Genomic DNA, 21,355 nt, shown 5'->3' on the forward strand with positions numbered 1-21,355 from the left:
AAACCAAAAAAAATTAACAAAATTTTTCGGGAAAAGCGGGAAAAACCGGGAATTTAAAAATTGAATTCAGTGGCCACCCTGTTTATGATTTCGAATACTTCACATTAATAATTTATTATGTTATTTCCTTCATCTCTCCAGCTTCCGTCAAAATGACTGACTCATCATACGCGATGGAAGACGGTTCCGACCAGGAACATACCCAGCACCAACAGCAAGAATCTAACGGCAGTCTCCACGTTGGCAGCAACCGACTTCCGAACGGTATCGTACCGGTCCTGAGCGATAGCAACGATGTAACCGTCCTGCGAGACGAGAACAGTCGTCTCTTGACCACTCTACTGGAGTACAAAAATATGCTGGATGCCAATAAAATACGCTACGGCACTATGAAGCGAGAGTTCTACGCAGCAAAAAAGCGCATGAAACGGTTATCCGATAAATTGCAAGCTGCTACTTCCGGTGCTGCTTCAACATCGACTCCTTTGGTTGATGGCAGTAACAGTGGTGGCAGCACCCCACAGCAGCAACCACCGCAGCCAAATGTGGGCACCGTTGCAGATGAAGATATTCGCAAAAAGTGGAAGGAACCGAACCTTAAGGCGGCAATAAAGTTGAAGGCCGCCATTGGGGTCCAAGCGTATCAATCGTTGATCCGCGATGGAGAACTACAGCTGCCCAGTTTGCGTACAATTTCGCGCTACGTGGATGCGCTAAAAAAGGCCGGGCTGAAGCCGAATTATGATTTCAATGTCCGCGATTCGGACACCGTGGGGAACGTGTTCGTTGAGGAGGAGGAGGACAGCGGCGACGTTGACCACAATAGTAATCAGCAGGGAAAGACATTATTGCAGCAGCAGCTGCAACGGCCACAGTTATCGCGAGACGTTTCCGACACGGAGGATCCCGTTAATTGCACTGGTAAGTCGATTTTACTTTGTACGTGGGGTTTTGGGTGAAGGGGTTCGAGCGATGTCCTTTCTACTTTCGAAAGTCGGTTTGGTTGGATCAAGTAAATGGTTGATCTGCCATTAAGGACAAGTTTTTCGTAATACTAGGAGAGTAATTTGGGCTCCATCAAGAATGAGATTGAATAATTTATTATCGTTTACGAGCTGCACCCACATGGTTGGTCAGCCAGCGGTTAAGTCGTCAACCAAGCGAGGCTCAAAATGGCCACGGTTTCGCTTACATAATTCACGCGGTCCCTCTCACCGAAAATCGATAAAATTCCAGTCTCGGGCAGCCACCGCAGCACCGTCGCTGTTGCGTCGTGGGTTGGTAGCGGTGTGCCCTGGTTTCAGGTCCGACCCAACGGACAAAGGAAAAGTTTCCTCACAGCGAGAGTCCCATCATCATCATCATCGCGTAATCATTGACACCGTCATTGGCAGCAGCATTACATCAGTTGTTGCCGTGGCGTTCTATGCTGTGCCTGGGAAGGCCCCGGCCCGGATAATTTCCGTTGACCCTCGTTGCTATTTTTTGCGCAGTTGCCATCGCATCTCCGGCGAACTGGGTTTGGGCCTCGACATCACCCGGGGCTGGGGAAGGAAAAGCGATTTCTCGACGTTCTGAGAAACCCTCCTTTGAAACCTGTACCCGGGCACAACCACACAGCCATCACCGCCGCCGCGTCATTGCCTTCGCTTGCGGCCAACAGCAGCAGCAGGCAGCTGAAACGCTCAAGTCAAGGGGACCGACCGTCCGTGTACCCGAGTAGTCAAAGTCTTCTTCGCAGTGCACTGCTGCTGCTGTTGTTGTTGTTGCTCTTGTTGGCGAACCCCCCGCACCGCTCCACGTCCATCCCCTACTGCTGCCATTCCGGTTTGGGATGGCCTCGGCTCTGCAGCTTGAGCTGCTGCAGGCCCCGGCACGGCACGGCACGGCACAGTCGACAACGATGGCAACGGTGCGGTGTGCGGCCATCCGGTTCGGAGCATTTTTTTCCCTTTCGCTTGTTTGAGAGCGCTTAGGCGGTGGCGGACGATGACGCACACGGACACGGCGACGGCACCGCACAAAATTCGTACCTACACTTACTTATGGCACAGCGGAAGGTGGTAATGGTGACGAAGGGGGAGACGGTAAAGGGACCGTCAGGGTGAACGTGCGGTCAAATTTCGTTCTCCGCTTCTTATGAGCTGCTCGCCTCCGCTGCTGGCCTCGGTGCCGTATTGATGATGCTGGGTCGAGCTTCTTTGGGCGGATGAAGAAAGGAAACCCATAAGCTCAATGATAGTGTCCTTTTGCGATTTCGACCTTTATACCTGAAGCGCAGTGTAAAACACATCGATTAAATGATGTTTATTATGGCAATTTGGAATTGATCGATGGTCATAACTTCTATGACCCATTCAACGAAGAGGCTAGCTTCTGATTGGTACTTGATTAGCGTAGGTGGACCCGTCAACGTATATTCTGGACTGTTTATATCTTTTTTTTGCAAACATCACTCGTAATTACCGATGAGCGTGATGTACGTTTAAAAACAATCTTTATCAACAACCTTATGCTGTGCGTAAGCTTAAAAAGTTGGGTTTGTAGATTGTTATGGAGATTATGATATATTGACTGATTGATAGGGATACGAATTGGCCATCCTTTCAGTCCCACGAAATTTCGAGTTTTCATCAGTTTGGATAACCAAGCATGATCCCAAACAAAGATGAGATATTCTAGGTGTAAATTGCGAATCTTTCATTATGTAATTTGACTCTTAATCAAAATTTAATGTATGTTTCCGACGATGTCAAATTTTCGAGTATTTTCCAGGTTAACTTCTACTGTGGAAGTATCCACCACAGTAAGTCTTCCTCGAAGCAAGAAAAACAAAATAATTTCATAGACTCTCTAGCAAGGGAACCTTGGCCAATTCTTTGAACCGACTCAAACTCGGCCACCCTGCTGCGATGGTCTCCCCAAGAAGTCCCCAGACAACGACCCTTTTTTCCCTCGCACAAAATAACGGCCCTCGCACTATGCCCGGCGAAGGTACACACGAAAATGTGCCATCTGTTATATAGGTACGGCTGCTGGTGCTGGTGCTGCTGCTGCGAGGACGAAGACGAGGACAAGTGGTCCCCTTCGTCTGCTGTTGCCGCGCCGCACCGCGTGTCATGCTGCCAGCTGAAAGCCTACGCTTCAGTTTCTTCTCATTTCCTTCGGTTCGTTTCTCGTCCTGCCTCATGCTTTGGTGGATTCACGCACACACCCCCTCATCGTCCACCGGAGTGTGCCAGTGCAGACGTCCCCCATCATCATCAGCGTCATCATCATCATCACCAACCGTCATCATCATCCCGAGCGCAGGCAGGCATCGCTTCGAAGACAAGAAGCGGGCTCATGGGAAAAAGGCCACGGTCGATAGATGGCAAAAGGAAGCGCGCAAAAGAACCCTGCCTGCGAGCCCCGAGTTGTGTTCCCTCTGGAAGTGCGTCGTCGTTGGGTTCCGCTGCTGCTGCTGGGCTGTTCGTTTCACTGTGTGCGAGTCTCTGGCTGGCGGAACGATTTTTTTTCTTTCGGTCTCGATTTATTTTCGGGTGTGTGGGATTTCAGGGAAGGGCTAACCAGAGCGAGTGCTCTGAACTGCTAAACCCTGCCATCGAGTCCCCGTGCACAGTGGCCCGTTGCTCGCCGGAGTGGATTTTTCCCTTGTTCTGCATGGACGATGATGCCGGTATGGTGGCGTGGGTGGCAAAATGGTCTTTATTTCGACATCGAAGCTTTCGGTATTAATCGGTTTTCCCGGAAGGATAACCTGGACAGAAGGGGTGAGGAATTCTTTCAAAGGATTCAAAACCATACTTTTGCAACACGAGGAAAAACATGACTCATATGAACTATAAGAAGCGATAAGATAAATTTTCTGTGCACATGGCTTAAGAACTTCACAGGAATCGTGTTGATTTTGCTACTGAAAGAAATTTTTTGCAAACAACATTGGCCATATCGAAAAAAGCCTGAAAAGGTACTTGGAAACCTAACACATTTATGGCTCTTTAAAAGCTGAAACTCTTCAAACAATTCCACTTTAGAACACTGGTTTTCTTTACATTTGTTTCACAAATATGAATCAGTTTATGTCTTGAGAAAAACGTGAACGGAACCCATAGTTTCTTGTCGAAAAGGCTTACACAATATTTAACAGGAACTCAGAAATGATTAATAATAAACCATAGGCAGTGAAAATTACTTCATGAAGATCATTGTTTTTTTTGCATTATTATTTAAGTTACAAAAAAAAACTATAATTTTCAATTTTTTTTTGGGCTGACAAAATTGGGTCGAAAACGTTATAAAATAGGGTGCAGACAATAATCGGGGGTAGACAAAATCGGGGAGTGACAAAATCGGCTCGATACTGTATATGGGAAAAATTTGAAAAAATATCACATAAAAATGTTAAAACATTGTTGAAAACAAATTAGGGGCTGTTTATATACCACGTGGACATGTTTTGATCAGTTATAAAACATTTCCCTTAGGGTGCCAATGGAATATATGGGAAAAAAATTGTCATCAAATTTTAAAAAAACGACATTGCTCACTAGTTTCTTTACCCCAAAATATGACCCCATGCAAAATTTGAGTTCAATCGGACATGATTTATAAGTGCCTAAAATTTATCAAAGTTTTGAAATTTTTACCCATGAAAATTTTCCCAAGGGGGGAAAGGGAAGGTCGAAAATAGAATTTTTGTTTTTGATGCCAAATCACTTAAAAATGCATGAAACGTTGAGATCTGATGCTATTTAAAAAAAAATCGATTTTTTCTTTTAGAACATTTTTGGGACTTAGAGATGTTTTCAGATGATGAATATTTTTTTCATCGAATTTATGCACAGGACGATACGCAAACGTTTTCGTAGCCAAAAATATCCCCCTATGCTAAATTTGAGCTAAATCGGACATGATTTGGGGTTGCTCAAAAATTTTCTCACAAGGGGAAAATTTTTTTTTGTTTTTTTTTGTGCATGAAACTTTGAGAATTATTTTTTTGATAAAAATCGACAGTTTTGGGACTTTGAAAAAAATTCTTATGGCGAAAACAATTTTTCATCGAATTTAAAAACCGGACATTATGCAAACATTTCCTAAGCCCTAAACATGCCCCTATGAAAAATTTGAGTTCCATCGGAGATAATTTAGGGGTGCTTGCTATTGAAATTTTGAATTTTTTATAGGGGGAGAGGCTAAGCTCCCCAGTAACATTTTGGTTTTATAAAGATTTTAATGCAATCTTGAAGAGTAAATAATGGTCTTCAAGAGCGTTATAAAACTAAAAATGTTACTTGGGGCAGTTCTTTAGATTTTTTTGGTGGAATAATTGCCTAAAGGAAAGTGCACACATTTTGATTAGCTCAGAAATCTATCTTGCTACGAATCAAACTTTATGATTTTGAATATCTAAACAAGATGAACTTTTGAGAGCTTTCAGACACATTGACCACATCCGACTATTTTTTTCTTCTTCTCCATGGCTCTACATTCCAACTGGAACTTGGTCTAGCTTTTTTAACTTAGTATTCTATTAGCATTTCCTCAGTTATTAAAGCTTTTCTATGCCCAGGGTGTTGAGAATGTTTCAAACCCGAAAACATTTTAGACCGGACCGAGAATCGAACTCGCCATTTCCGGATTGCCAATCCTACGCCTTTGTTAGCAAGGCTACTGGAGACCCCTATAAGTTTGCTGAGCTTGTCTTTCGTAATTATGTAATTTATTATTTCGTAAAATGGGTTTCGAGGCAACTATAAATTTGTCCACTATACTGATGGATTCGGGTCTCCAGTTGAGTTAGCTTTGCGAGAAAAGGCGTAGGATTCTCAATTCGGAGATGGTGATTTCGATTCTTGGTCCGGTGAAGAGGCTCCTTTCAAGAGGCTTGGAAGCCTCCTTTCAAGAGGCTTGGAAGCCTCCTTTCAAGAGGCTCGGAAGCCTCCTTTCAAGAGGCTTGGAAGCCTCCTTTCAAGAGGCTCGGAAGCCTTCTTTCAAGAGGCTCGGAAGCCTTCTTTCAAGAGGCTCGGAAGCCTCCTTTCAAGAGACTCGGAAGCCTCCTTTCAAGAGGCTCGGAAGCCTCCTTTCAAGAGGCTCGGAAGCGTCTTTTCAAGAGGCTCGGAAGCCTCCTTTCAAGAGGCTCGGAAGCCTTCTTTCAAGAGGCTTGGAAGCCTCCTTTCAAGAGGCTTGAAAGCCTCCTTTCAAGAGGCTCGGAAGCCTCCTTTCAAGAGGCTCGAAATCCTCGTTTAAAAAGGCTCGGAAGCCTACTTTCAAGAGGCTTGGAAGCCTCCATTCATGAGGCTCTGAAGCCTCCTTTCAATAGGCCTAGAAGCCTCCTTTCATGAGGCTCAGAAGCCTCCTTTCAAGAGGCCTCAGCCTCCTTCAAGAGGCTCAGAAGCCTCCTTCAAGAGGCCTCAGGCCTCCTTTCAAGAGGCTCAGAGCCTCTTTTCAAGAGGCCTCGAAGCCTCCTTCAAGAGGCTCGGAAGCCTCCTTTCAATAGGCCTAGAAGCTCCTTTAATGAGGCTCAGAATCCTCCTTTCAAGAGGCTCAGAGCCTCCTTTCAAGAGGCCTCAGCCTCCTTCAAGAGGCTCAGAAGCCTCCTTCAAGAGGCTTGAAGCCTCCTTTCAAGAGGCTGGAAGCTCCTTCAAGAGGCTGCCTCCTTCAAGAGGCCAGCCTCCTTTCAAGAGGCTTGGAAGCCTCCTTTCAAGAGGCCCTGAAGCCTCCTTCAAGAGGCCCAGCCTCCTTCAAGAGGCTCAGAAGCCTCCTTTCAAGAGGCCTGGAAGCCTCCTTTCAAGAGGCTCAGAAGCCTCCTTCAAGAGGCCTCAAGCCTCCTTCAAGAGGCCTGGAAGCCTCCTTCAAGAGGCTCAGAAGCCTCCTTTCAAGAGGCTCAGATCCTCCTTTCAAGAGGCTCGGAAGCCTCCTTTCAAGAGGCTCGGAAGCCTCCTTCAAAAGGCCCGGAAGCCTCCTTTCAAGAGGCCCGGAGACATCCTTCCAAGAGACCCGGAAGCCTCCTTTCAAGAGGCCTCAGAGCCTCCTTTCAAGAGGCCTGGAAGCCTCCTTTCAAGAGGCCTGGAAGCCTCCTTTCAAGAGGCTCAGAAGCCTCCTTTCAAGAGGCCTGGAAGCCTCCCCTTTCAAGAGGCTCAGGAAGCCTCCTTCAAGAGGCTCAGAGCCTCCCTTTCAAGAGGCCTCAGAAGCCTCCTTTCAAGAGGCTCAGAGCCTCCTTTCAAGAGGCCTGGAAGCCTCCTTTCAAGAGGCTCGGAAGCCTCCTTTCAAGAGGCCTGGAAGCCTCCTTTCAAGAGGCTCAGAAGCCTCCTTTCAAGAGGCCTCAGGAAGCCTCCTTTCAAGAGGCCTCCAAGCCTCCTTCAAGAGGCCTCAGAAGCCTCCTTTCAAGAGGCCTGGAAGCCTCCTTCAAGAGGCCTGGAAGCCTCCTTCAAGAGGCCGGAAGCCTCCTTTCAAGAGGCCCAGAGCCTCCTTTCAAGAGGCCCCGGAAGCCTCCTTTCAAGAGGCTCAGGCCTCCTTTCAAGAGGCCTGGAAGCCTCCTTTCAAGAGGCTCAGCCTCCTTTCAAGAGGCTCAGAAGCCTCCCTTTCAAGAGGCCTCAGCCTCCTTTCAAGAGGCCTCAGAAGCCTCCTTTCAAGAGGCTCAGAAGCCTCCTTCAAGAGGCTCAGAGCCTCCTTCAAGAGGCCTGGAAGCCTCCTTTCAAGAGGCCCGGGCCTCCTTTCAAGAGGCTCAGAGCCTCCTTTCAAGAGGCCTGGAAGCCTCCTTCAAGAGGCCCGAGCCTCCTTTCAAGAGGCCTGGAAGCCTCCTTTCAAGAGGCCTGGAAGCCTCCTTTGAAGAGGCCTCAAGCCTCCTTTCAAGAGGCCTGGAAGCCTCCTTTCAAGAGGCTCAAGCCTCCTTTCAAGAGGCCTGGAAGCCTCCTTTCAAGAGGCTCAGAAGCCTCCTTTCAAGAGGCCTCGGCCTCCTTTCAAGAGGCTCAGAAGCCTCCTTTCAAGAGGCCTGGAAGCCTCCTTTCAAGAGGCTCCAAGCCTCCTTTCAAGAGGCCTGGAAGCCTCCTTTCAAGAGGCCTGGAAGCCTCCTTTCAAGAGGCTCGGAAGCCTCCTTTCAAGAGGCCTCAGCCTCCTTCAAGAGGCCTGGAAGCCTCCTTTCAAGAGGCCTGGAAGCCTCCTTCAAGAGGCCTCGGAAGCCTCCTTTCAAGAGGCTCAGCCTCCTTCAAGAGGCTCAGAAGCCTCCTTTCAAGAGGCTCAGAAGCCTCCTTTCAAGAGGCTCAGAAGCCTCCCTTTCAAGAGGCTCGGAAGCCTCCTTTCAAGAGGCTCGGAAGCCTCCTTTCAAGAGGCTCGGAAGCCTCCTTTCAAGAGGCTCGGAAGCCTCCTTTCAAGAGGCTCGGAAGCCTCCTTTCAAGAGGCTCGGAAGCCTCCTTTCAAGAGGCTCGGAAGCCTCCTTTCAACGCAGCGCTCACCATTCTGGCTGGGCCATTACTTAAAGAATTCCTTTGGAATTTATTTCTGGAAGTTCCTAAGGAATTTCTGAATACAATTCCAACGCAATTCTAGAAAGATTTTTTAGAAATTACCTCGAAAATTCGTCCAGAAATTTATTAAATTAGCCAAAATCAGTTTTTGTAGAAATTTTAGCGTGAAACGTCGTCGGCTGTGCCAATGGGTTTAATGGGGGTGAGAATGTGACCAGTGACCAACAGTACTGAATGGGTCACATATAATACTTGTAATATAGATTTAATGTATCTGAGGATAAGAAAACTGAATTATAAGAGACCTTTTTGAACGATTTTGTTATCCGACCTCCAGACTGTCGACAGACCCATCGTCACTCCGGACGACGGTATTTTTAAATTTAAGGAAAACGGTGCTCCATTCGTTCAACTCCTGCATATTCAGGTTCAACAGACAGGCATAAACTGTTTTTTCTTCAGTTGTGAGGAAAATTGTGGACATCCAAGACATCAAGAGACATCAAATTATTTCGAATATGTATATCAAAATCAATTCATCCATTAGACATCAGCGAAACTCATAGAAAAAGGTATATTTTTCCAAAATTTCGCAAGAATTCAATAAAACTTGCAAACATTCCATTTTTAAAATGTGACTGATTGGTCTTTATAGTCTGGGGTCGTATCAAGTGATGGTACCAGGGATTGAATCCTAAAGAGAAAGCACAAGTCTCTCACTTATCATCTCTGTATACATATACGATATGTAGCATACCACGAGAAACTTTTTTCGCAAGCTGTCATGATAAAGAACTGATTCGGGATGCTATACCCCATGATAAATTTCTTTTAGAAAGCTCCAAATGCGGGGAGCACTGGCTCTGATGATGCATTTCAACTTGTTCTACACAGCCGTGCAGTAACCAACACGAAAGGAGCGAAAACAAAGCGAGAATCATCATTTTTCTGTGGGGCTGCCTATCCGATTCTGTTTTTTCGCACTTGTATACAAGTTTGATAAATTTGTTATCATGGCTTGTTATGATTCGGAACAGTTTTTGCCTCTCTTTTGTCGTTGTCCTTTATCTATTGAGAGCGATTTCTGCAAACCCTGGATGGTACTAATGAGGGTTCATAAAATTTAAGGCATAACAATAAAATATGTGAGAGTTAATATGTTAGTGGTTGGTTATGGGTCCTGTGCACTCCGAATGATGGAAAGGGTCGACTTGGTTGATGGAGATTTTTTTTTGCAGGATGATGGAACAGGTGTACCAAAAGTCCACGAAACGCCCTTGTTTTTGTCCTTTTTGACCTTTTGATTCTTTCGACCTTTCGTCCTTTCAACCTTTTGTCATTTCGACCTTTTTTTCTTTTTGATCTTTTATCCTTTCGACCTTTTGTCCATTTTCGAGTTTCGACCTCCTGTTCATTTCGGCTTTTTCTCTTTTCGACCTTTTGTCTTCTTGGCCTTCTGTTATAGATTTCATAAGACGCATATTCTTTTTTTCCTTTCTCGTACAACTAAGTTGTACCGAAAAGCTATCATTTCACTCCAAATTCGAACTTTTGATAGAAGTCCCGGAGACCCATAGTGTTATATACCATTCGACTCAGCTCGATGAGCTGAACAAATGTCTGTCTGTCCGTGTGTGCGTGTGTGTGTGTATGTGTGTGTGTGCACAAAATGCCATAAAAAACATTAGCCAAATTTTCACATAGAAACTCTGAACCGATTTTCTCGCAACAAGTTGCATCCGACAGAGACTGAAACGCTGTTGATCACTATTGAATTTCATAATAATTGCGAATTGCAAAAAATAGATAATATTAAAATAGTGATGAGACATAATCACATAGAATAATAATGTGTTATGAAAAATGCCTTGCATCTATGAATATTTTGAAAGTTTATCCGTGGCTTGCTCCCATTACGAGTTTCATCGAACTATAAAGATGCTCGTGTTGCGCGTATTTAGGCGTAAGTATGCTCTTCGTTCAGTTTCATAGTACTATGAAATTGTCCGAAAGTCAAAATTCGAACAAAGGAAATTCGAGAAACTTTTGGAAGCGCCATCTGTCGTCTACTAGTGTAAATATTCTATCATAACATTAGACGGTGTAACTGTTTTGCCTTTCTTGTACATCATCGAGGTGTAAGCGTAAAGACTACATTTATTACCTTTTTGCGCGAGAAAGGCACCATCACCGCTAGGTGGATTAATCTGGGTTTTGTTTTAATTTATCATATTGCATAGTTAATATCTATTAGCTATTTCTAAATATTTTAGGATTAAAGCCAATATCGGGTAGCAGTGTTGTTAAAATCATTCAAAGATTTTAATCATCATTTTTGATTTTAAAGGAAAACTTTTTTTCCTAAAAGCGTTTAAAACTAATCGGGTTGCAATTTTTTTTGCGATTTGGGTTTTGAGTTTTGAAATTTTGAGTTTTTCACAACAAAAAAGAAGAAAAATGTTGCCAAAAACGTATGTTGCCAAAATCAGAAACGGACTGTATTAAGATTAAATCTCAAAGGAAATCAAAACCAACTGAAATTAATTTATTCTCCCATCGAAACTTCTGAAAACTTTAATTTTATTCATTAATGTTTCAGCGCGAAATCGGACGATTGCGATGGGCTGGGCACGTAGCCAAAATGTCGGACAGTAATCCGGTGAAAATGGTTCTCGATAGCGAGTCTACGGGCACAAAAAGGCGAGGCGCGCAGCGCGCAAGGTGGATCAATCAGGTTGAAGACGATTTGCGAACCGTAGATTGTGTGGTTGGCGACGTCCAGCCATGGACCGCGCTGAATGGAGAAGACTTGTATGCAATTCTCGCTTAACTTTTCAAAAGGACCTAAGTAACATTTTTTTCATGAATTAATGTGAGTACTGCAATCAAAAGCTTTCATGTTTTTCTGTTGATTGCGCTATTCAAATTAATTCGCGGAAAAAATGTTACTTAGGTCCTTTTGAAAAGTTAAGCGAGAATTCACAGACCACTCAGGCCTTAGTTTGCGAAAATAAATAATAATACCTTGTTAAACGGGATGCGTTTGACCGTGTTTTCGACTAGCACGCGGAACGATTGCGCGATTATCCGGAAGATTTTGTTCTGCGATCGATTAGCAAAATAATTAGTGCGCGTTCGAAGATTTTTAAACTTACACATGGCATGCCGTTTACCAAAATGAACCAAAACCCCACCGACTGTATCCTACATCCCACCCAGTGTTGGGGAATGTACGTTAAAACACTCTGATTATGTGAATATTCACATTTTATCCAGTCAAATTTCATGCACCAAACAAGCCGAAACAGTTTGCCAAAAGAATGTACGCGACATCGTGACATTTTTTTTGCCGATGAAGCAAACTGTTTGTTTGCTGCTACGTTAGAGTCGTGCCGGCGTGCGGTCAGTTAATTATCTGTGGCGCAAAGCCTAGAAGGAGTGCTATCCGTAGGTACTGATTTATTCGTTCTTATCTCTAAAATGAGCAAGGAGTAATGAAATGAATTTTCCCATTAAAAACGGTTATACGTTGTGAAATTATTGTACGAAAACATTAATCGTGGGGAGAGAAAATAGAAAAAAAGCATGTGCTGACTGTCATCTGCTTGGCGTGGCTGCTTCTGCGGCTGCCGTGGTTTTGTTTTTATTTTTTGCATGGAAGAATGAATGGTAGAAAGAAATGTCAACCATTCCCGTCCCTGATCCCACCGATATATCATAGAAGTTCGAATGATTTCGTTGGCTTCCATCAAAGCGTGTATCACGTAACCATTTTACACACGGCCGGCGCTGGTATTGCTTAAACCTTGCGTTTTTACGCATAGTTCTAAACATCATTTGGTGATTCTCCGTGCAATTACAGCTGACCTGGGAATAATAGAATAGTATCCGTGGACGGCTATTTTGCTCATTTTTTACTTGAATGGGAAGGATGGCTTTGCAGTTTATGATACTCTGATTCGGTTGGTGTACATTTTGTGAACCAATCGTTTCACCATTATTTTATCGTGGTGCGCAAGATTGTGTCGTGCATACACCACACAACATCTATCTAGATCTTATCGAATTTGCCGAATATAATTTGCTGCAACATGATTATTGGTCTGACATTCACGAAGCTTCATCAGGAAACTTTTCAATGGTGACCTTTTGTTGCGCGGCACCTCGCTAATACCGCACCATGCCATGCCAATGGATAAACTCTGACCAGAAACGCTGGTTATTGTGTCGCCGCTGCCGACGTGGTCACCCGCCGCCGTCAGCATATTTAGCATCTTATAGAAAAGAGTTGCATCTTGAGGCGCGCTGCTAGCGCGGCTGATGCAGGTGCGCACTTCCTCAATTCGCTCGACTTGACTTTTGAGGTTCGCTTCAAACCCGGGCAACGCTGTTAGGGGTGTCCCCAAAATAGCCAAAATGTATCTTCAGTGTAATGATGGATTGGTAAAACAATAATTTCTCATATTGATATGCCTCCAGCCAGGTACATAATTACCTTGTTCACCAGCGTAACAATATGCAATATGAACACCTCTACGATGGGCAAAAATAGACCCGCACTCGACAAGGTGACGGTGCGGTCGGCCGCTGACCGTATCCGTAAACACTTTAACATCAGTGCGAATCGGTGCTGGGCAATCGAGGTGGACGGGGAAGCAAGACAACGGGCGACGAATCGATAGTGAGTGGCACCTTTTTTTCCTCGAACCGTCAAGCTTGTCTGAAACGCACCACCTAGGCTACTTCGGGAGGCAAATGATGCAACCCACCCATGGCATAACTGTCCAGTAAGCGATGTCGATAAGAAACTATCGATATGGGAGGTTGGAACTGATTCTGATTCGATGCTACACGGAAGTCGAGGGCTACTATCAGTAGGAGCTGCCACGAGGAAAGAACGAACGTGGTCTATCACCGCCACTAATGGACCAAGGCTAGCTGGGGATTCGTCACCGATTCCATCCATTCCCTTGAAGACGAAAGTCACGTCAAGTTGGTTGCGGTTCCTCGCAAATGCAATATGTACACACTTTGAAGGAGATAACACCCTCGCGCGGGTTTGTTCGTATGCTAAGATAGGGTGTGTAGAGTAGAAGAATTCAGAAAATAATTAAATACATTTTGTGAACAACATTTGTTCAAATTAGTTCGAAACAGGTTTTACAACAATATTGTTTTAGGAGTTAAATTACATTCGAAACACATGATTTTTTGGTCACCCTATGGTGTGATTCCTTATGGTACAACAAAGCGCGCAACGTGTAGGTATAGCCAATCATTCGCTACTGTGGTCAAAGTGGCATTTTGAGTCGTTTGTTGCCGCCCCGTCGTATACGTGAACAGGCCGCGGCCACGACCGGCCAGCAAATCTTTGCGACAAAATCATTCGCTCACCGGCCAGTGGCAACGACGAGAATCGCGAACTGTGACGGCGAGGTGGCCGAGGGGGTGCGTCACGTTCATCTGCAGTGGCGTCAGTGGTGGTCGATGGCTATTGGTACCATCATCGTTATCATTATCGTCATCATCATCATCATCATCGTCACCATCATCATCATTATCATCATCTTTACCATTTCGCTACTGGTGGTGGTGGTGGTCGGCCACTCTTCGAGCTGTTCATGGTCAGCTACTGCTCCACTTCTTAGAGATAAGCCTATTTGAAATTCTAATAATTTATTCGGTTCTTCTTATCCACCTGTTACACTTTTAGGAATTCATAAATTTCGTTCTTTAGCTATGCGGTGATTTTTTTTTATGTTTTGTATTTATGCTTGAATATACTATGTCCAACTGGCGAAATGTTGTCTTATAACTATTGATTGTCAAATCAAGATTTGAGACAAGATATTTTCTTTATCAACGGTTCTACACTCAAACTTTAACTTGGCCTGCGTTTCGACTTAATGCTTTTGGCATTACGACAGTTGTTGTAATTTAAAGCTTTTCTTAGACTGCAACTTGGAAGTTGATCTTGAGTAGTAAGCACATTGCATACAATATGCCCAGAGAGTTGGAAATTCCCTGTCCATGGATAAGGGGCTTGACGTTGATATTTCAAGTGTCTTAAAAAGATTTTTATTTTATTTTTATTTTTGTTGTTTAATAGAGTGCTTTTTTCAAACAAAGGTTAAGTTCAACACTAAATTAAAAAATTAAGATATTTTTCCATTTTTTATATCTCCTTCACAAGAATATCGTTATTTTAATGGTAGTGGTTTGAAAATAAGCTCCGTAGAGAAACTTTATCACATCTTACTTAAATAAGGTCAACAGTTATACCAAACACTTGAAGTACCATGCCTCCAAGTTAACTAATGGTTAGTGTCGCACGATCTAACAACAACTGCCTATTGGTAAATTTGGAGGTGCCGGCAGGGCTCAGTAGGGGTCTAACTAACCTAACTCTAATACTAACAAGACCCTGAAACAAACGCTTATCCAAATAGCATACATCTATTTATACTTGTAGTAGTAGCTAACAATAATTCATTTTGTACCCGTATAGCTGTAGTAGAATTTTAGTAGTGAAAAGTAGAATTTGTAGATTTACTAATTTGGCATTGGAGATAGTGAATGTATCTATTATATCTTCTCGATAATCTTTTTATTTTAGTCTCTCTAGCTGCATGGATCAACGCAAAAAAACTGTTTCTCTCTTCCTTCTATTAGGTTAGTTAGAAAAATTAGCGGATATATAAAGGACATGACATAGTGTTTCTCGTATTAAGACAAATTCGCTGACCTTTACCTTATAATAAAATAAATGACCAATAGTAAAATAAATGACTGAAATTTAATGATATCAAATAAATAATAAAAAACGAAAATAAATACATGACCATCGGTGGACAGAAAGACAAGAGACAGAGTTAGAATAGTTAATTGAGACCATTGCACTCACAAGATAGAGAATAACTAGTACCACTATTATTGCTACAAGACTAATAACTTGACCACTTACGGAAATGAGGATAGACCATATGATGCGTTCATCCACTATTATATTGAATATTGTATACCCTGAATCTGAATAACTGAATTTTAGACCTCATTATTTTAATAAATAATAAAGGTTTGAATATTAGAAAAGGGAATAGAACTTGACCAAAAAAAACAATTACGGAACAACTGGACAGAAATTTTGTATAATGATCACTATTAGACTACTGAAACTTTAACATATGACATTACTGTGACTGAAAGGATACAATTAACTCGACGACGTATTGACAAACATCCGATACTCAACCGTGTTAAAATAAGGGAAGCTCTTCAATGTGTCCATTTATTACAATAGTACTTAAATTAATCTATTTTGAAACTACCCTACCAGAATGATATCATTACATCTTTATTCGAAATTGTTACTTGGAAATGGCAACAGTACCACCCGTTGTCAACATAGACTACTATTAGGTATTGAATGTCGGCTCCAAGTAACTAATAATTAAATTTACATGTTAACTACTTATTCAGAAAACATCTATGTACATGTTGAGCTTCCATTATTTGTTCGGTTTATAATTGACAGACTGTAGATAGAAAGAATAATGTATCGGTATGATCACAATACAAACCCAGGCCGCAGTGACCTAGTGAGCAACATAGCTTGAGTCGTCTGCTAGTATTGTGTATCACATGGAGAGCCCAGCCGAGATACCAGTCTATTAAGACTACAACTGGTCAACTCTCGAAAAAAAAAAAAAAAAAATATGCCCAGAGAGTTGGAAATTATTCCCACCTGAAATCGCCCTAGACCGGACCGAAAATGAAACCATCTGAGGATTGGAAATACTTCGCCTTTGCTTGCAAATAACTATTATTCAAGATTTGTATGGAATTTGCACTCGAAACCTTTTTTTTGTATCTTCTGATAGAACATTTTTATTTACCCATAACACGAAAGAGGAGAGTTTACACTTTCGTGCAGTGGGTATTCCAAAGGTACTGATTTTTATGAAATAATGTTTTCTATTAACGACACTGTGAAAATATTCGGGTTGATAGAATTCAGCTGTTCGAGTCTTAGGCTCTGTCTCATTTGGAGAATTAAACTTAAAAGTGACAGTTCGAAAATTAGCAAATAACCCAATCATAAAAATGGCTGGTGCTACCCAGCAATTCCAATAAGACATCGATGCAAAATGATTCGATATCTGTCAAAAGTAATCTTGCTCTGCGAGCAGGGTTATTCGATGATTATTGAAATGTCACTTTTAAGTTTAATTTCAGTTTAATTCTCCAAATGAGACAGACCCTTAGTGTGGGGTGGGACTCTAAACAGATCAGGCGCAGAGCTCCACTTGCGGGAAGTTTTCTGAAAGTCTGTTCACCAAGGAGGTGGAGCTCAAATAGCATCCGTACGGGCATCCAGTGGCTGAATACGAAATATTCTTCCCGAAAGCTATATTAAACTAAGATGGCAGATATGGATCTTAGACCAATACCTAGAAATCATCAGAAAAAGATCACAAATTTTAGCATAAAGAACATAAATTGAAACATGAAATGTTTTAATGTTAACTCAGCCGGCAGAGCAAGGTAAGCTAGAACAACTAGCCAGCAGGGCGTGGTGCATGAAGCTCTTAATCCTGAGGGAAGTTCATTGTCCAAACTTTGAAGAACACATACTACCGTTGAGATAGCAATTGTTATCTTCCGGTATTCGAAGGGAATTAAAATCTGGCATCCTAAGGTTGGCCGTAATTTTTATAAGGAAAATTTTCCAAAATTCATAGGAAATCGGATTTTCACTGTAACCTGGTACACCACTATCACTGATCTACCCAGTAAACTAATGGTGGGATGAGTTTCTCCCAGAAGTTCTGACGAATTCTATTCAGGAATTCAGATATTCGTCTGAAACAGAGATTAATTACTTTTAGAAGCTCAGTCGAATTCTTCCCAAGAAGTCGTTCACTTTTACTATTTTAGATACCGTTTTGCATCGAATTGCCGGGCGCTTCGAAAGCCGGACACTTCAATTGTTATTTGACTTTATTTACCATCCCAACAAGTATTTCTTGGGTTATCAGTGCAGGGAACGATTCTTAGACTTGAAACCATTTTAACAAATGTAAGTAATCCGTGATCTGTGGTAAAAACTTGAAAATTAGAGGTAAAAGTTGAAGGCATGTAATAATCAACGGTGAATTTCGTTTTTCTTAGAATGCAGCTTAAGACTCAACAATAAAAAACTAAGCTCATATGTTCTATATTCTATCATTTGCAAGGGGTATTAGTAATTTATTAACATAGTATGATAGCACTCTTTGTCATGAATTAGAGAAATTGCTTGAGAATTCATAGCTGTATAATTTTTATTACATTGTCTGTATGTCCGGACTTCGAGGCAAGTTTTTACAATTGCTTCGATTTCCGGACATGCTGAAATGATGTTAAATAACTGTTTATCAGTTAAATTGAAAAATCAAATAATTCGTAATGAGCAAGCATAGTAACAATTTCATTAGATTTGAGTTGCTACACCCCAAAAGGAACATTGCTTGCTCTCAGCTTATACACATATTGTAAATGGTATCACTTTATGAATTGCACACAAGTAGCAAAACTTGCTTTCAGTTTCTAGTGAAAGGTTGTCTTCAAAGGTATTTTTTAACCATTCACATTTTTGTATAAAAAAAAAACTAGCTTTTTTAACAGAATTGTAAAAAAGACACGCTGTGAACGACACCAGTCAAATAAAAAATCTCAACATTTCTCGGACACACCCGGATTTATCAATCCACATGAATTAATTTTTTCAATCGCTCCTTTCAATCCTTGATTTCTAATAGCAAACTGAAACGGATTTCGAAAGACACATAAATACTACTAATGTCTATATTTCTTAACAATGATAAGATAATGCATAATTTTAATTCTCCGATGTTCGTCCTATCAAAAATAAAAAAAATAAAAGGAATTTTTGTGATTTTTTCCGCAGTGACCACGCAGGTTGATAAAAAGAATCGACGAGTTTGGTGCCATATTTCTTTGTTTCGCGATGAGATGTATATATATCCAGTGAAATGGAAATCGGCAAAGTTTCCCCTATCATATTTATTTCTGGTATTTTTTATTAGAAAAGAATTTTGGTCATCTAATGATTCTCATGATCTATTGCAGCTTATCCACGTTGAAATTGAGAGGTAGTTTTGAAGAAAATATTTCATTACCCACAGACCGTCAAATATAAAAAAAGCGTTCTACCTTGAAAAATGAAAGGAGGGGGATGGTGGGGGAGATTGTATGAAATTATTAGATTCCTAATGTTGTATATTGCAGTTAAATGCTCCCGCTTGGTTTCAAATGCTGTTTTTTTGGTAGTCCTGGTCAATATCGGAGCAGAAACTTCGGATGGTACACACAACCGGGGGATGCCAGATTTCCATACAAATGTGTATAGAAACCATACCTTACGGATATATATTAATCGAGAAATATGAATGATATATCCTAGTTGTCTTTGAACGGATTAAATTGGCTATTTGAGAATCAATATAGCCAAACTCGAAGTGTCCGGAAATTCGAAGCAAAATTGTCCGGTATTTGAAGCATCCCTTATACTATGTCCGGATTTCGAAGCAAGCGATGTTCAATGTTTTCGATTATATTAGCTATTTCGTGCATACAAAATGTAATTTTCAGTACACTACAGCAAATTTGATAAGTTAATCTTGACAGGATGTGCTATCACTAAGTGCCAATTACTTAATTCCGTTTGAAATATTCAACTGAAAATTCAGCAGTGCTTAGGCGTCCGGACTTCGAGTCAAAACGGTATTTTACTCCATGAAATAGTAGAATTTCCTTCTAGAAAATTGTACAGTGAAAATAGTTTTTTTGCGATTTTTGTTTGAAAAAAGCTTCTCATTCAGCATAACGAAAAGGCTATACAAATCAATAAACAAAATTTAGACAGGAGACCCGCAGACCAAGAGTACAGACCCTATTCGATTTGGGCAACACGCTTAGTACTATCAGGGGCGGAAATCTTCGTTTTACTATCACTTGCATCGACACTCAGTAGACAACTGCCGTCATTGACTCTTGCTTGTTTTGATCAGACGCTCGGCAATGCAGATACGAATATTTCGCAGCATGCAGTTAAACTTCTAAACCAAATTTGCCGCCTGATCCTCAATAGCCGATTGATAATCAAGCGTAAAAAATGAATATCTACCGCGGCTGAACAAATATTTTGAATTGCTGTTGATTTGCACGGATAAATGATGAGTATTTTATTTTATATACTATATTTTTATATCTTTTAGAAATCTGACTTCAAAACGTTAAATCCAAGCACTGCAGTATGGAATGATATTTTGAGATTTCAAATTGAATAGCTGAAGAATTATTTTGACACACAAAACAATGCTGATACCGACAAGCCGTCTCATTCATTCGCACATTCAAGTTTGTAAAGGGCTGTGTTGGATGTCAACAGTTTGAGTGTAGTTGAAGTGACTTTTTCTGTCCCTGAGTACAATCATGTATTTTCAAAATCGAATTGTTTTTGTTATTTATGATACAACCTTCACATTTCTTTACTTACTGTGACACTGGACACACTGTGATACTTTTTTTTACGCGGATTTTGAAATCATAGCAATTTTGTAAAAAAAATCTTTTTATGCAATTTATGCAATATTTGAGCAAATCCGTCTAGCCGGAAAAAGTTTTGCGTGGTTTATAAACATTTTCAAAAATAAATAAAATAATTAAATAAAATGCTGCCAAAAACGTATGTTGCCAAAACTGATTGTTGTAAAAATCGAATGGAGTCTGTATACCAATTGACTTGGCTCGACGAATTGAGGTGATATTTGCCTTTGTGTAAATTCTCGCTCATTTAAGAAGAAGACAGAATCATCGCCTTCGACTTAATACTTAACACATAGCACAATACAACGGACTATGGTATTTACAAAACACACGTGATGATCTTATAAAACATAAAAAATTACGATAATAAAATTAAAAAAATCGCGGAGCACGCAGGGATTTATCCATAGGCGTCTTGGTAGGGTTACAATCCACCATATTGTAGCGCACCAACAGTTTTTCGATGTTCGCTTCTTGGCAAAGGCTCATTGATTTTTTTATCCGGTCGTACTCCAGCTTCATACCCAAGAAACGATTGACTTCTCCGCAGTCTGTCATGGAAAACGTCGAACTTAATGCTTTCTTCAGTTTCTTTATCGCTTCCAGCTTTTTCCCAGCTATTAGCAAATCGCCCACATAGAGTATGATGTAGACTTCATCTCCTGGTTGTATACGTACGTAGAGGCAGTAATCATGTTGTGCTCGCTGGAATCCCAAATTCAATAGACGGTCGTTTTGTTCCAGCACCTGAGAGATTGCTTCAATCCATACAGTGATTTGAACAAACGGCACACTGTATTGGGACGCCGACGCCCCGACGCCATCCGGAATCACCATATATAGTTCTTCTTTCAGCTCTCCATGCAGGAACGCTGTCTTGACGTTCATTTGATGGAAATGGAATCCTTGCTGAACACCAGCTGCGAGTACAGTCCTGAAAGTGGCAAGTCTTGCAACTGGAGCAAACGTTTCCTTGTAGTCATCGCCAGCCTTCTGCAAAAATCCTTTAACGACCAGCCTTGCTTTATACTTCGCTGTATTTCCGGTCGCATTGTCTTTCGGCCGGAACACCCATTTTGTCTTCAGAGGTTTCACTCCCTTGGGACAACTTGAACATCTCCTCCATTGGAACGTAACTCATCTCGTACGGCTGCCATCCATTTGGTCCGGTCAGGTCGTTCAGTTAGCTCATCATATGATTCGGGCACATCTGCGAATATCAATTCACCGAAAACAGCTCTATAACCGATAAAGTAATCGTATAACTTACCGGGGAGCCT

General features: G+C 41.8%; 1 protein-coding gene across 1 annotated transcript in view; it reads left to right on the plus strand.

The window, feature by feature from the left end:
• Window positions 1-21,355, plus strand: part of LOC134225916 (uncharacterized) — a 70,988-nt gene that overhangs the window by 26,527 nt on the left and 23,106 nt on the right. Inside the window, exon 2 of the mRNA XM_062706356.1 lies at window positions 142-921. Within this exon, the coding sequence (XP_062562340.1) occupies window positions 153-921 (769 nt within the window). The 5' untranslated portion in view covers window positions 142-152. The remainder of the gene's footprint in view (window positions 1-141; window positions 922-21,355) is intronic.

Source organism: Armigeres subalbatus, chromosome 3, assembly GCF_024139115.2.
Source record: "Armigeres subalbatus isolate Guangzhou_Male chromosome 3, GZ_Asu_2, whole genome shotgun sequence".
Classification (NCBI taxonomy): Eukaryota; Metazoa; Arthropoda; class Insecta; order Diptera; family Culicidae; genus Armigeres; species Armigeres subalbatus.